General features: G+C 51.2%; 10 protein-coding genes across 10 annotated transcripts; 6 read left to right on the top strand and 4 right to left on the bottom strand.

Moving 5' to 3' along the window:
- Positions 1-175: 175 nt before the first annotated feature.
- KL911_000527 (uncharacterized protein) lies at positions 176-1,297 on the top strand (the record flags this gene model as incomplete). The annotated part of the gene is made up of 1 exon (XM_043200653.1): positions 176-1,297. The coding sequence occupies one exon, from the start codon at positions 176-178 to the stop codon at positions 1,295-1,297; it is 1,122 nt and encodes a 373-aa protein (XP_043057220.1).
- Positions 1,298-1,329: 32 nt separating this feature from the next.
- KL911_000526 (uncharacterized protein) lies at positions 1,330-3,255 on the top strand (the record flags this gene model as incomplete). Its single annotated transcript, XM_043200642.1, has 1 exon — positions 1,330-3,255. The coding sequence occupies one exon, from the start codon at positions 1,330-1,332 to the stop codon at positions 3,253-3,255; it is 1,926 nt and encodes a 641-aa protein (XP_043057219.1).
- A 78-nt stretch (positions 3,256-3,333) lies between these two features.
- On the top strand, positions 3,334-4,017 carry KL911_000525 (uncharacterized protein; the record flags this gene model as incomplete). Its single annotated transcript, XM_043200631.1, has 1 exon — positions 3,334-4,017. One exon carries the CDS (start codon positions 3,334-3,336, stop codon positions 4,015-4,017), a length of 684 nt encoding a protein of 227 aa, XP_043057218.1.
- Positions 4,018-4,375: 358 nt separating this feature from the next.
- KL911_000524 (uncharacterized protein) lies at positions 4,376-6,370 on the top strand (the record flags this gene model as incomplete). Its single annotated transcript, XM_043200620.1, has 1 exon — positions 4,376-6,370. One exon carries the CDS (start codon positions 4,376-4,378, stop codon positions 6,368-6,370), a length of 1,995 nt encoding a protein of 664 aa, XP_043057217.1.
- Positions 6,371-7,904: 1,534 nt separating this feature from the next.
- KL911_000523 (uncharacterized protein) lies at positions 7,905-8,696 on the bottom strand (the record flags this gene model as incomplete). Its single annotated transcript, XM_043200609.1, has 1 exon — positions 7,905-8,696. One exon carries the CDS (start codon positions 8,694-8,696, stop codon positions 7,905-7,907), a length of 792 nt encoding a protein of 263 aa, XP_043057216.1.
- A 186-nt stretch (positions 8,697-8,882) lies between these two features.
- Positions 8,883-9,413, bottom strand: KL911_000522 (uncharacterized protein; the record flags this gene model as incomplete). Its single annotated transcript, XM_043200598.1, has 2 exons — positions 8,883-9,084; positions 9,361-9,413. 2 exons carry the CDS (start codon positions 9,411-9,413, stop codon positions 8,883-8,885), a joined length of 255 nt encoding a protein of 84 aa, XP_043057215.1.
- Positions 9,414-9,755: 342 nt separating this feature from the next.
- On the top strand, positions 9,756-11,663 carry KL911_000521 (uncharacterized protein; the record flags this gene model as incomplete). The annotated part of the gene is made up of 1 exon (XM_043200587.1): positions 9,756-11,663. One exon carries the CDS (start codon positions 9,756-9,758, stop codon positions 11,661-11,663), a length of 1,908 nt encoding a protein of 635 aa, XP_043057214.1.
- Positions 11,664-11,728: 65 nt separating this feature from the next.
- KL911_000520 (uncharacterized protein) lies at positions 11,729-12,383 on the bottom strand (the record flags this gene model as incomplete). The annotated part of the gene is made up of 2 exons (XM_043200576.1): positions 11,729-12,098; positions 12,346-12,383. 2 exons carry the CDS (start codon positions 12,381-12,383, stop codon positions 11,729-11,731), a joined length of 408 nt encoding a protein of 135 aa, XP_043057213.1.
- A 299-nt stretch (positions 12,384-12,682) lies between these two features.
- Positions 12,683-13,882, bottom strand: KL911_000519 (uncharacterized protein; the record flags this gene model as incomplete). Its single annotated transcript, XM_043200564.1, has 1 exon — positions 12,683-13,882. One exon carries the CDS (start codon positions 13,880-13,882, stop codon positions 12,683-12,685), a length of 1,200 nt encoding a protein of 399 aa, XP_043057212.1.
- Positions 13,883-14,299: 417 nt separating this feature from the next.
- On the top strand, positions 14,300-15,112 carry KL911_000518 (uncharacterized protein; the record flags this gene model as incomplete). Its single annotated transcript, XM_043200553.1, has 2 exons — positions 14,300-14,483; positions 14,580-15,112. The coding sequence occupies 2 exons, from the start codon at positions 14,300-14,302 to the stop codon at positions 15,110-15,112; spliced, it is 717 nt and encodes a 238-aa protein (XP_043057211.1).
- Positions 15,113-15,193: the final 81 nt, after the last annotated feature.

Here is a 15,193-nt window from a genome sequence, read left to right as displayed (position 1 = left end):
TCAGCTATGTAGCGATAGATCCATTATGGTCATATTTGGAGATTCGAGGCTCAAATTTGCCCGAGATTGATGCTGGTGTCTCCTTGTCAATACGTTGTCACCTTCTGCGGATCTCCAGGGTCTCTCGTTCACGAGAAATCAGCAAAAGAAACTTCGGCCGAGACTCATATCAATCATGGCTGTGCTGGTCGGCCGAGGTGTTAGAGTCAAATTGATTAAATGCAGGATTTATCTTAACAGGGCTCTCTCTTTCCTTATGACCAGGAATAAAGGTTCTTTGTACGAGATCTGTCACAAGCTGCCTAAGGTTGAGACTCATTGTCACTTGTATGGCACTATTTGCAAGGAGACAATCACCTATTTCAACAACCGTGCTGGCAAGCCTTTCACCGATGAGCAAATAGAGCGCTTTTACATCAGAGGAACCAAACCGGTCGGGGTCCTAGCGATTTTCAGAGGACTCGATTCAGATCTGATCAAATTCCCTCAAGATCTCTATAGAATCACGAAGGAGCATCTGGCGGTGGCGAAGAGCCATAATGTCATTTATATAGAGCTTTCGTGGAATCCTACAGGAACAGTTTTGGAGTCTAAAATTCCTTTTGCTTCAGCGCAGAAGGCAATCCACGACGCCATGATAGACTCGGAGGCTGAGATTGGAATCATGAGCAGGCTCATTTGTGCTATTGACCGACAAGCCGAACCAGAAAAAGCTGCGCAGATGTTAGATTGGATGCTAGAGTCTCCGTCGCCAATGACGATTGGTATCGGAATTGATTACAAGGAAGATGGTTTCCCTCCACAGCTATTCGAGGATACTTTCAAGCGTGCGAAGAGTAAAGGATACAAGATAACCGCTCATGCTGGCGAATTCGGCATGCCTTGGAATAATATCGACTACGTTGCAAATATCATCCACGCTGACCGGATTGATCACGGATATACAATCATTGATAATCGAGAGCTGGTTGACCAGTTTTTGGAAGAACAACGGCCAATTAGTGTTGTTCCTACGAATTCCTATTATCTCAGACTGTTCGATCCGGAGGAATGGGCCCAAAAGCATCCGATCAGGAAGATGATCAAGCTTGGACTTAATATCTATCCAAACACAGATGATCCCTCTTTCCATTGTGTGGAGCCTACGAAAGCTTGGATGATGATGGTGGAATGCTTTGGTGCAACCATTCCAGACCTCAAACGATTTGCATATAACGCGATCGACAGCGCGTGGGTGGACAAGGATCTAAAATCCAAGTGGAAACAGGACTGCGATAAATATTTCCAGTCTTTATAATTTTTTCTTATCTATATTAGCCCCGTAAACGTATGAAATTCAAGAGCCGCCCGTCTCTTGCGTGCATCCCGTGTACCATTCGAAAGGTTAGGTGCGACAAGTCCATCCCTTGCAAGAACTGCATAAAGCGAAAAACCACGCATGAGTGTCGTCGCCGGAACTCGGTCCCGTCGCCTGAACTTCCAGAGTCAAATACTGAAACTGAGGCAAACCTGTTTAACAACAGACAGATAGTACATTACTTGTACTCTCTCAAACTGCTGACATATGGAAGAGCCCAAATCAAAGGCCTCGTACCCGTGGATGATCTGCTCAAGTACAACAGATGGGATCAGTACATGGATCAGTTTCCGATATTAATCAATAAATTAACGCCTGCGCTTTCTAGGAAGATATGTGAGTGTGCGTGTAATTATACGACTTTCATTCATCAAGGAGTTGTGAACGAGCTATTTCTCAGGGATCACGACAATTTCTGGGAAGTTCATGTGTCCAAGAACCCAGCTTGCCTAAACCATACCACTAATAATAACCTCAAGACAGAGTCATCAAAAGACTACTACTATTGGATGTCACTGCTTTATGCCAACTTGTCTACAGGCATGTACTTCGGCGTCCACGAGATCCAGCCTAACCTCACTTACACGGAAGAAGAGCTCTCTGCCTTCTCGGCAGTTTTCTTCCGGGCCTCGCTGGATTGCTTTTTCCGGGCCGGCGCGCTAGAACATGCCGACGTGCGATGTATTCAGATCTTCTGCGTCCTGTCCATGTGTTTACATGCATTAGGCAGCACGTATTTGCACAAGTCTCTTCTTCGTATTTCTGTCGAGGCAGCCAAGAATTTGGGGCTGGACCAACTGCGACCCGACGATGCTCCAGATTACCAAAGCGAGGTCCTGAAACGTCTCTTCTACAGCCTCATGATTATAGACTCGATAAGCAACTATCCCAAAAGATATTTTGGTGACTTTTCGACTCCGTTGCCGTCCATAATCTCATCTGACGTGCTTCTCGAGAAAACGAGTCCGGCCCCTCTCACGTTTCCCGAAGCCTGTACAAACGACGAGATTGCAGGCATAATGTACGAGCGCATGATGGTGGAACTCGCGCAGTTGAAGCACGAAAGTTACGAGAAGCCTACTGCCACCGAACTGGTGTCTTGTCTTGGGAAAATGAAGACCATGACGTCCAAACTGGACACGTACTTTGGATCCAAGGAATTCTCGGTCCGCGATAAGTCGATAGCGCAGTATGCGAAATACCTTTTATTCTCCTCCATTACTCGTGAACGGCTAGAAATTGGAATTCGCCTGCAGTCTCTCGTTGGCACCCACGACTGGGCCAAACAGTACCGTCCCCAGTGCCTGGAGGTTGCGACGCAGTTACTTTTCCACAGCACATCTATCGGGCTGCCTGCCTTTTATAATCGCTACTGGATAGTTGCGCAGCATTTGATCTATGCTTGCCTGTTTGTGCTCTTGGACATGCTGCTTTTCAAAAGCGACGACGACAAATACAAGCTTGATTCAGTTAAGCGCACGTTCCCCACCATTAAGAAACTGCAGTCCTACTTCACAGTGAAGATTGGCTTCGCCATAATAGAGAAACTCTGCTATCTTGTCTCTAAAGTGCGCTTGGACCACCTGGAAAACGAGACGTTCGAGGCAATCTCCCTCCGTGAGTTTCTAAAAGAGATGGAAATTGCAAGCCCGTACAGCTCCAAGCTTTCCAAGAAACGCATTGTGCCGGACATCACAGAGTCCCAATATCTACGTTTTGGCAACCAAACGGACTCAGAAAGCACAGCTGAGGATTTTGCGCCAGTGGAAGGGGACTCGCTCACAGGTTGTGAAAACTCCCTCAGCGTCACAGCAGCCCTGTTGGACGACAAGGGCTGGTACGAGTTCTTGGATTTCTTTTTCGGAGGCGAGTCTGCTGGCTCGGTGTCGGAGATCTGACAAAAAATGCACTCCTCAGACCGCGAAGATTTCCCCGGACGCATAATTTTTTATTCCACCTTGTACAGGCAGAGCAACATGGGCAGAAAATTCAACACCGACGGCACAGTGAACAAGTTTCCAGGCAACACTGTTGTGTGCCATCTCCCCCAGCAAGGCGAGGGTCGGGAGATGTTCAAGAGGTTGCTGGACTTCTACAGGGAATTTCCTATTCTACTTTTCAAAAACAAAATAAGCATGCTGCCGTCCTCGAGTCTTCATATGACGATTTTTGACTGCATGCACGAGTACAAGCGTCGGTCTGATAGCTGGCCGAAGGAGCTACCACGAGATTTACCCATGGAGCAATGCACTTCGTGGATGGTGAAAAAGCTCACCGAGGCGCGGTTTGAGGTTGACTTGCCTATCCGGCTTCAGGTCGACAAAAGCTACCTTGAGCAAACGTCTCACGGGGGGATGGACACGTGGAAAATTTCTCTACTGCCTGTGGATGAAAAAGAGGAACAGAAGATCAAGAAGCTGCGCGTAGGCATTGCCAACGCATTGAGCATCCCGCTGCCCAGTATCGAGTCGTATAGGTTCCACATGACCATCGCGTATATCAACGAGGAGTTCACCGAAGAGGAGTCGATGCAGTTGAAGAGAATCAACGATGAATTCCATCAAGAGGGTCACGTTGTCGAGCTGGGCCTTCCCGAGATTTGCCGGTTCGACGATATGTTCTACATGGAGAGACTGGCATTTCTAGGACAGAAGCAGTAATACATACTCCGGTGTTTCTAATCCTGGAAGAATTGTAGGATCGAATTGGCGTGCGGCGTCCCACGTTCTTTAATTTTGGCCCTGCGCCATGCACAGATCCGCACTTGACGGAGTTTTCAGCAAGATACAATTGGCCTCGCAGAGAGTGCGGCAGTTTACCTCCAATCAGCGGCCTTCTTCTGCTACGCACGAAAGAAAATGAATCGAGTTTTAGAAAGCGTTTCCTAATTCGCAAATTACTTGCATCTCCGAGATATTTATCTGCGCACATGGCTACAATAAACAGTTGAGGGGCATAGACTGTCTACGTGTATAAAAGAGCAGCAATGGGCTTGGCGTGTAGACAAGCAGACCCCAAATGAAGCTGACTTTTGCTGCCTTTCTTGCCACTATCCAGGCCGTCCGGGCTGTCCGTCTTAGCGGGCTACAAAACGACCTGGGCAGCTGGCCTGCTGCCAGCTCTGGGCCTTCGGATGAAGATCTGATCCGAGTCTCGCTGGATGAGCTCTACTCCATTGGCAATAACACCAAGCTAAGTGATTGCGACAAGTGCAAGAACAGGCTGCTTTACGCCAAATCACTGGCCCTTATCAAGCCTACGTTGATTCCCACGGTTTTCACCGAGTGGTGTCTCGGGTCCAATGCAATGAAGAAAGATAAGTGCTTGCACACTTTTGGCAGAACGACCGTTGAGAACTCGTACTTAGGCTCTAATTTTGCCGACATGGTCTCCTTGATGGACCCAACTTCCTACGATGGCGACTACTACTGCCATTACACTGAGTCGGCCTGCGATTACGTCTCGCCGCCGGAAATCGACGCGTCGAAACTCTGGGGAGGCAGCAAGCCCGACGAGTACAAAACTGCTCCCGAAGCCGGCAACGAGACGTTCTACGTGCTCCACGTGTCCGACTTCCACATTGAGAACGACTATGTCATTGGCGGAGAAGGTAACTGTACTGCCAGCATGTGCTGCACTCCTCACTCGTTCAACAAATACCCGGTTCCCCATGGCTACGACATCTCGGAAAACACGTTGCTCGAGGACGGTCCTGGCGAGGGCTGGTCGTTTTACAACTCGTCATATGTGGACAACGTTTTCGAGAAGGGCCCATACGTTGGCTACAATGCGTCCTCCTGGTCGCCGGCGTTCAGTTTTGGCCACTACAATTGCGATGCTCCGGAGCTGCTCATCAATAGCACGTTGAAGGCAGCCACCAGTTTCAACCACCAGCTGAACCTGAGCTACGAGTTTGCAATTTTCACCGGCGACCTGGTCGACCACGACGAAAGTCAGTACATCAGCTACGAGTCCACTCTCCTGGCAGAAGAGTCCACCTTCAGAGACGTCAAATACGAGCTCAACGACATTCCTGTGTTCCCTGTGCTTGGAAACCACGACACGTTCCCCTACGGACAGCTCGCGCAGAAGAAATACGGCTTCTCCAACAAGTTCGACTGGAACAATGAGTTGATGGCCGAGCTGTGGAGAGACTACGGCTGGATCGACTTTGACGAGGAGCAGCAGGTCAGCGAGCACTACACGGGCTTCAGCGTCAAGACGAAGCGCGGTCTCAAGATCATCGCTCTTAACTCCAACTCGTGGTACATCTCCAACCTGTATGCGTTTATCAACATGACTCAGGACTACGACTCTTTTGGCCAGTTCCAGTTTTTGGTTGACGAGCTGCTCGACTCCGAGTCGAAGGGCGAGAGAGTCTGGCTGATCATGCACGTGCCGGCCGGCGCAGATATGCTTCCTGTTGCGTCCCAGGTGTTTGCACAGGTGGTTGAGCGGTTCTCGCCATACACCATTGCGGGAATTTTCAACGGACACACGCACAGAGACGAGTTCAAGGTGCTGTACTCGGGCTTCAACGGGTCCAACATAGCCGCCCAAACCGCCGACAACGCAATTGCCCACACGTGGATCGCTCCGTCGGTCACCTCGTGGATTGGTCTGAATCCTTCGTTCCGCTTTCTCGAGGTTGACTCCAAGACATTTTCCGTGATGAACGCTTACACCTACTACTTCCACCTGAACGAGACGTTCACCAGCAATGGCACGGAGCCTCAATGGCAGCTGGAGTACGACGCCAGATCGGCGTACGGCGTGGACTGGCCGGAATCGGCCCCTTTAAATGCCACCTACTGGCACGAGGTGTCGCAGAAAATTGGCAGCAGCAACTCGTCGCTTCAGCAGTACGAGAACTATGCGACCAGGTTCTCTCCGTACACTTACGAGTGTTCTGAATCGGACAATTGCGACACTTTCTATTGTTATGTCTCGACATTTACAATTGACCAGTACGTCAAGTGCTGCGAGCACTTTGGGCTTGATTCGGATGTCTGAGTATTTAGACTGACCGTACCAATACAATTCGATTTTCACCAACCCAAAGTCATCCAAAGAGGTGACTTATTTGCGGGCCAACATGTTCTCTTGGCCAAGTCTATATGCAATTGATCAAAACGGACTATAGCTTCACTCCTTTCGAACCCAAACGCATGTGTGGACGAAGGTTGTCATTTTTACAAATGCTTCGTAGCTGCTTGATCGTATTGACACGACGACTGGCATCGATAAGCGGGGTGTTATCACCAGCTTTTTTTCATCGAACAGTAGAAGATGCTTTGGCCATGCCTCAACGCCACAGCTCACGAATCACCAGCTCTAGAACAACAACCCCGGTCAGCCGGACAACGAAACATCCGACCCCTGCCACTTAAAGGACCTAGAGAACTCTACCACAATGCGACGAGCGTACCATGTGCTTGTGCCTTGACATTTCTAATCGCGCTTTAAACGTGACGGCCCAGTGCGATTACCATAGAGCCCATGGATGCAAAAAAAGCATTGCATTTGATGGAGAAAAGCGACCGCTCACACGTTTACAGAGATCAGTCAGCGAACATAGGCAAAGGCTATTTGATGTTTGTAGAAAAGTATCAGCCAAATAGTAATATTTGGAGGCCCTGGGGCTAAAATAACAGTAGCCTGCATTTCTGTTCAAACATTTCTTTCTCCTTCGCCTATCGCGCCTGTCTCACTCAACTCTATGACTGGGCAACTGGTTATTTGACATGCTCCACTAAATCCATGCTCCCGGCTGTGCCTAAAAGACCTTAGTTGTTTGAATAGATGAATGCAAAATCGTACATTGAGGCAAGTAATCACACATCCATCAGCCGACGGCTAGCCTCGCCATCAAGCCTAATTGAGATAGGTCCTCAAAAAATTGACAAGACAAGTATTAGAGTCCCCGCTAACATGCTTAGAAGTGGCACTACTCCAAAACTTTTCTTCGGGACACAGTTGGCCCGTTATCGGAATTTTTTCTGCGTGGTGCGGACTGCGCTGACAGTGCGAATAACAACAATGAAGTGTTCAGACTCATATTTGTCGTTTCCCTATTCGGAAATGTCCAATCCTAACGAAGCTACTATTGTCCAGTTTCCGGATAACTTCTAGTTTACTCCAAGTGAGGGGAAATGGAAGTACTCAGATTCCACTACATAGACAGCTGTTTTTTATGTTATACTGGTAATGCATGATCTGGGATAAACAGTGCCTTACGGTGTGCAGCCATAAGCAAGAGATAGCCTTGGCGACCCCACTTGCATGGGCATTTTTCACTCAGCCCTTGCTACGACGTTTGTGAACCAGCAGAACGTGATGCACCTTTGCGCGATGTGCAAAATGTGGCATTCCCTTATTTTAGCGCAAGAACGAGCCGGCTTCGCAAAAAACTGCGCCCCTGACAAGATTTCCCAATACGGAAGGAGCCATGACTACAGCTTTGCTGGTCATTTATCGGACCTGATTTGCTAAAAGTACACTGCTTTATTGAGCTATCGAAGCTGACTACCATGATATACCGTCCTTTTTAGTTACCTCGTTGGTCGTTCTTATCTCTTTGTTCCTGTTCCCGTAGGTGTATTTTGTGGTGTCTGATCAGGTTTGAGCGCACGGAAAACGGTTTTCCACAGCTCTTCCACTGGCATCTGAACGGTTTCTCGCCCGTGTGACTATACATGTGAATCTTGAGCCCTGAAGGCCTGTTGAAAACCTTTTGGCAGATGAAACAACACCTGTTTTTTCGAGGGAGCTTCAATTCCTCTCTTTCTTTGCCTATTGCAGACCGTTCGGGAAACGTATTTCGGCGCTTCACCTTCTGCAAAGCTTCCTTATTGTATTGTGATGCTAGTGAGGATGGTTGGACTCTCGGGAGAGCTTTGTGGTCCAGCAGCCCGTCCATGCCGACGTCGAGGGGTGCTTGAAGTAGCGAATACCCAGCTACCGGCAGATGGTGCGGCGAAGGAATGTAAAAAGCGTCGACGGCGGGGAGGGGAGTGCTGTTCTCGAAGGATGGCGTTTCTTTGTTTATTGATTGCGGTGGCGTGGGAAGCGGTGGATAATGCTGGGATTCCGTCGGCACGAACGCAAAAGTCCCCTGTGTCTGGTTCGGCCCGTTATTGTAAGACTCGAGCTGTCCGATTTCAAAGGAAGACGCAGTGTGCTTTGGCCCTTGCTGGAAATTGACCCGAAGCTGTGGAGCGCTGGAGCTGTTGGGAACTGAGGGGACGAAGTCGTGGTGAGCAGACTGGACTGGCACGTACTGGCCGAATGTGAGCACTTCATTGAATTCATTATAGGGCAAAGAAGCTGACGGATCCATGGGACTAACGTTCACAGCTGCCGCATCGTATGGGAAATTATCAGTTTATATAGGAGCAAATATGCAGGAGGTCCATGGTTAACGGTTTTATACTGCAGACCAGGGAAGTTACGCGGGTTGGTAATTTATCGGGTGGCGCATATATATGCCAAGTCTTGACAATAGATGTCTCCTAATCTTATCAACCTAATAGAGCTCCACGCGTATTGCCGTGTATTTTCTGTTGCATAACATTGGTCGGGGGGCTGTATTGTGCTGCACCGGAGCGTCTGACATTGTGTTGTTCCCTAAACGGAAATCTCCTACGTGCTCGAGGTCTGTTGCGGCCACATCACATCTACACAATGTCTGACAACGTGCGGGCGCAATAACTAGCGACATTCTGATTCTAGCAGACTGCGCGTGCGGCCGTCTGCTAGAACTCCTGCACTTAACCATGTGGCGCGGCGCAATAGCCACCCCCGCACCTGCAGCGCCTTGATGATGCATCCAAATTTAGTTTCTTGACGACTCCAGATTCCGCGCGCACCTGACGCTTGCTTAGTCGAGCAATCCTCTTAGGCGTACCTGGACTAATACAAGCTGCACTCCCCAATTGGGCAATCGTGATGACAGCCTGCAGATAATTGTTCGAGGACTAAACCGCGTTCAACAGTCGGTGCACAGGTTACCTATCCACTCGTGGGCGAAATCGCCGACTTCCAGAGCTCGGGCCATCCGGCGCTTCAAATTGCAAATCGGAAGTTAGCTTTCAGGCTCTAGTTCCGGATGAGCGGTGCCACACTTGCTTTCTGCCAACATCAGGGGGCCTAGGCGACCTGATCTTCTCACTGCATGCGACAAATTCCCGCTAGTGCCAAATATTCTTCGCTAAGCAGGCATTGCAGGCAAGCATCGGAAGATCACTAAACGGCCCGAAGATCGATCTAGGGTCGGAATGTGCCAATGTGTAATGGATTACGTACGACTTAGATTTCTCTTCTTCCCTTCCATCCGTGCACCGGCTGGTAAAAAAATTTCAAAAATTTTAGAAAAAAATTTTTAAATCATATCTCTATCATGCAACTCACCTGGAAAGACATTCCAGCGGTCCCCACCTCCAACGACATGTTGGACATTGTCCTGAACAGGACCCAAAGAAAGACGCCGACCGTCATCCGTCCAGGATTCAAGATTCAGCGTATCCGTGCCTTCTACATGCGTAAGGTCAAGTTTACTGCGGAAGGGTTCACGGAGAAGTTTGAAGATGTTTTGAAAGGATTCCCAAACATAAATGACGTCCATCCTTTCCACAGGGACCTGATGGACACGTTGTACGAGAAAAACCACTACAAGATCTCTCTGGCTGCTGTTTCCCGTGCCAAGACGCTGATCGAGCAGGTTTCTAGGGACTACGTGCGGCTGTTGAAGTTTGGCCAGTCTCTTTTCCAGTGCAAGCAGCTGAAGCGTGCCGCGTTGGGACGGATGGCGACGATTGTCAAGAAACTCAAAGACCCATTTGCGTATCTGGAGCAGGTGAGGCAGCATTTAGGCCGTCTTCCGTCGATCGACCCAAACACCAGAACGCTGCTTATATGCGGATACCCCAACGTGGGCAAGTCCAGTTTCCTCAAATGTATCACCAAAGCCGACGTCGAGGTGCAGCCATACGCGTTCACCACCAAGTCGCTGTACGTGGGCCATTTCGACTACAAGTATCTGCGGTTCCAGGCCATCGACACCCCGGGTATTCTGGACCGTCCGACAGAGGAGATGAACAACATCGAGATGCAGAGTATCTACGCGATCGCGCACCTGAGGTCGTGTGTTTTGTACTTTATGGACCTGTCTGAACAGTGTGGCTTCAGCATTGAGGCCCAGGTCAAACTGTTCCACTCGATCAAGCCTCTCTTCGCCAACAAGTCTGTGCTTGTTGTTGTGAACAAGACCGACATTATCCGAATGGAGGACCTCGAGGAGAGCCAGGCGCAGCTCGTGCAGAGCGTGATGGACGTGCCGGGCGTCGAGCTGATGCAGACGTCGTGCTACCAGGAGGAGAACGTGATGGAGGTGAGAAACAAGGCCTGCGAGAAGCTGCTCACGTCGAGAATCGAGCAGAAGCTCAAGGGCACCGCGAGAGTGACAAACGTGCTCAACAAGATCCACGTTGCGAGACCGCAGGCCCGAGACGACGTGGAGCGCGTGCCGTTCATCCCGGAGGAGGCGAAAAAGCTCGGCCGCTACGATCCAATGGACCCGAACAGACGGAAGCTGGCACGTGACATCGAGGCTGAAAACGGCGGTGCGGGTGTGTTCAACATCAACCTGAAGGAGAAGTATATTCTGGAGGACGATGAGTGGAAGAACGACGTGATGCCGGAGATTCTGGACGGCCGCAACGTGTACGATTTCCTGGACCCCGAGATCAGCGCCAAGTTGCAGGCTCTGGAGGAGGAGGAGGAGAGGCTGGAGCAGGAAGGCTTCTACGACTCTGACGAGGAGATCGAGGACGACGAGGTGGCCGAGCTGCGGGAGAAGGCCGAGTGGATCAGAAACAAGCAGAAGCAGATGATCCAGGCTGCTCGGTCGCGCAAGGCGCTCAACAACAAGTCGATCATGCCGCGGAGCAAGATCACCAAGAGCTTCTCCGAGCTCGAGAATCACATGTATCACGTGGGCCACGACGTGAGCAAGCTGCGCGAGAAGCGCGAGAAGGCCGGCAGAGGCAGAGAGCTGACTGGCTCGGACTACGTGCGTGCGCTGGATGAGGACAGAAAGGTCCCAGCTCCTGCGAACCAGAGTGACAGGCTGAACGGCGGACTGAGCGATGGGGCTCTGCGCAGCAAGGCCGAGAGAATGGCCAAGGCCGAGAGAAGAGAGAGAAACAGACAGGCGCGGGCCGGAGAGGCCGACCGCAGAGAGGTCGCCATGATGCCTAAGCACCTGATGAGCGGAAAGAGAGGAGTCGGAAAGACCGACAGAAGATGAGCGCATTAAATCGACAATACATGCCAGTACACTGTAGTTTTCCATTTCCTAACCTGTTTCCGTGCCTACTCCATTACAAACTGCATGTCCCATAGCTCTCTGCCTCCCTTGCCGATCCGGTCGCGGAGCTCTCTAAATTCGTTGCGTTCGTGCACGAGCTCGTCCGCAGGCTTGCTGCGCCGTCTCAGCTCCTCTGTCGTGAGCAGCTCGCTCAAAGATCCCGGAACAAAATCCTCCAGACTGTCCATATTCTCGTCGGATTCCACCGCGGTGTCGTCCACCGTGGTGAACGACGCGTGCAGCGCAGGACCCCGTCCTTTCGGCGAGGCCGCTGTGGAACACGTCCATATGGACTGCGTGAATGGCGAGCCCGACAGACTCAGCCGCGGCCGGCTCCACTCGCTCGTCTCGCTGGACGTGCTGGACGCAGACGTCCTGGGCCGGGCCGGCTTCGTGCTCTTCGAGCTCACACGGCGACCGTCCGGCAGCACGTGTGCCAGCGCGCACTTCGCCCCAAACCGGCAGTTGCCTTTTTGGAAGTACTTGCAAACGTTATTTTCGCTCGCAGACCCTGTGGAGTGCGAAAAGGGGCAGGAGCTGCCAGCCTGGCAGGCTCCCTGCTTGAAAAACTTGCAAGGTACGTGGGATAAATCTACACTGTTAGCTGGCCCGCTTCGCATACTCACTCTTGTTGGGAGGGCTCTTGTTAATTTCGACCATCAGACAGACTGTTTTTAGATAGATTGAGATAAGAGTAATTTTTGGCAGAAAAATCTGTCACCAGAGATAAGTGAAACGGTGCAATTATTATCGTCATAAAAAGCCATGTCACGTGCACACAAGACGCGCGCAAACAGAGCCAGAGACACACCGGGAGCCACTGCCGCAAGCGGTGGGTTCCGGGGCAGAGAGAGCCACAAATATGCACAGCAGGTGTGGACGATGACATAATGGCTGCGCGTGCCGACGAAAATTGACAGAAGATTAGGCTACTTACACAGACGCGACGTTGTGCTCGCTCATTCGTTGTAGTGGTACACCAGGTAGTTTGGCAGCCCAAACACCTCGTAGCCAAGGCGTTTCGCCATCTTGGCGAACCCTTCTGTCTCTATAAGGTGGTAGAACGGGAAGCTAGGGAACATCGCGCCGTCTCTGTGAACGTCGGCCTTCACGAGCAAACACGTTCCTCCCACGCCGTCCAGCTGCATTTCGGTGTTCACGTCTCCGTTCGGGTCGTAAAAGTGACCCATCAGCGGTCTGTACGTGGCCAGCTCAGCGTACGCCTCCACTATGATCTCGTCGTCGCTCATCGTCGAGGCGATCCTCAGGCCCTCCTCGCTCTCTACCCAGTTGTTGAAGTCGTACGGCCGAATCGCGTCCTCCTTCTTCTCCTCGTCGTAGTACCGCTGGTAGCAATTGGCAGCAATCACAGGCTTATCATGCGATACCAGGTCCTGGATCAAGGTTGGTGGAGTTTCCACAATGTCGCCGTCCAGCCACAGCACCCACGACGTGTACGGCCCGATGGTAGTGAAGAGCAGCGAGTTCCGGGCGACAGCCATCTGTGAGCGTCTCTGTTTTTGAACTTTGAACGCGTGTCTGTCCTTCTCCGATTGCGAGTCCAGCGCCTCTGTGTCCTGCCGCAAAATGGTCACTTTGGCAAACTTGGCGTCCTTGGTGTTCTTCGGGTTCTGTATCTTTTTGACAGCCGTCCCCAGCTTGCGCAGCGCGGCGTCTCCGTCCGCCGTTCTGGGCACAATGAAGCCGAGCTCAATGAGCTCTCTAGGGTACGTTAGCTTCAGCAGGTTGTCCCAGTACTGGTCCAGGAACTTGGCCATCGGGGTCAGAATCAACACCCTCTCTTTGTTGTACGCTGCCATCGGAGTAGAAGCCAGCTTGTTGAGATCATAGTGGGAGATATGGTCGGCCGGCAAGTTGCGAGGAATCACGTCATTTTTCTTGATTTTTTTGTACTTGTAGGGACTATTAGGCTTCGTTTCGTGGCTAGAACCAAATATCAGCCAGAGAAAGCCGATCAGCGCCAGCAGCGGCACCACCAGCCGCAACGGCTTATGTACAAACATGACAACAACAGGTATTAAAAAAAAACTCGTGCTCGAGGTGTACGGATTTTTGGAGTGGGAAAAAATCTGCGGTCGACGAGTGGAGAAAGTGGGTCGACTGGTCGGCCGGTTACCACCGCTTGCCAATGCAGCCATGCGGCCCCCTCTTCCCCTCTTCGGCTGTTGCGCGATAGCCTATAAGATGGCAGGGTCGTTGGAACAGCAGGACATGTAGTTTACGAGGGCGGCGGAGCACACAGCTCTCGCATCAACGGAGGTTGGGCCTTCTACAGTTGAGGCACTGGCAGGACAATAGGGGGTGCGCACGCATTGTGAAGTGGGGCAACTCTGCTGCCGACACTAGTGGAATTCTCTGCGCACGACCGCGTACCCCGTCAGGATCGACTTTTTGGGGTGCGGCTCCTTCCCAATACAGCAAAACGTGGGTGGAGTCCGAGGGTGCACAAGGTCTCGTCACCTTCTTTTCCTATATTGCGGAAATAAAGAGGAGATGGACTCCGGTACCCCTATAAATACTCGGGCCTGTCGCTCTGCATTACAACAGACTCGGCCATGTCTAACTCGGATTCCTTTTCTCACGACATCGAAAAACAAAACTCGATAGATCCTTCGAAAGCAAAGCACAAGCCTTCCACAGGGTCTGCCTTCCGGCACGATGACCACAACATCTACATCAACGACCAGGCCATCGACAAGAACGACTTCATCTACGCCTTCGGCGGCTCGCTCAACGTCGGTGCGAGAAAACAAACCTCCCACACGAGACAGCTGAGCGACCCAGTGCCTGCCGGTCTCGCAGCCTTCAGCTGCTCCGCCGTGTCCCTCGGCTTAGTCCAGTTGCACGCACGTTATGTGCACACCCCCCACGTACTTCTTGGCGCGTTCCTCACCACCGCAGGAGTCGTCGAGATCATTGTAGGCGTGCTTTGCTTCGTCATTGGTAACACCTGGGCCTGCTGCACTTTCCTCATGTTTGGAGGCTTCTGGAGTTCCTACTCGTTTGTGCTGATGGACGTTGGTGGAATTGCTGCGAGGTATGCCACCACGCACGAGTACGACCAGGCCATCGCAATCTTCTTCCTTCCCTGGGCGCTCTTTTCGTTTGCTCTGTTTGCCTGCACCTGGAGGTCCACGTACAGTTTGTCATTCCTGATGTTTTTGATCTGGTTCTTCATTCTTCTGTTCACCATCGCCCAGTTCATCTCGTCTGTCAACACGATGAAGGCAGGGGGCTACTTCTGCATGCTGAGTGGAATCATGGGCTTCTACAACATGTTGGCAGGGCTTCTGGACGAGACCAACAGCTACTTCACCATCAAGCCGTTCTACATGCCGAATGCCGTTAGACCAGGAAAGACCGAATAGGCGAGCCAGAATGTCTGAGCCTTTCCATAGTTACGTACATTTATGACTGCGCTAATACTTAGTTGAATATACTTTTTTTTT

The sequence above is a fragment of the Ogataea haglerorum genome (assembly GCF_019207285.1).
Source record: "Ogataea haglerorum isolate 81-453-3 chromosome Unknown 81-453-3_NODE_1_length_915391_cov_96.871712, whole genome shotgun sequence".
NCBI lineage: Eukaryota > Fungi > Ascomycota > Pichiomycetes > Pichiales > Pichiaceae > Ogataea > Ogataea haglerorum.
Note: the sequence above shows the minus strand (reverse complement) of the source record. Positions and strands in the feature narration are given on the sequence as shown.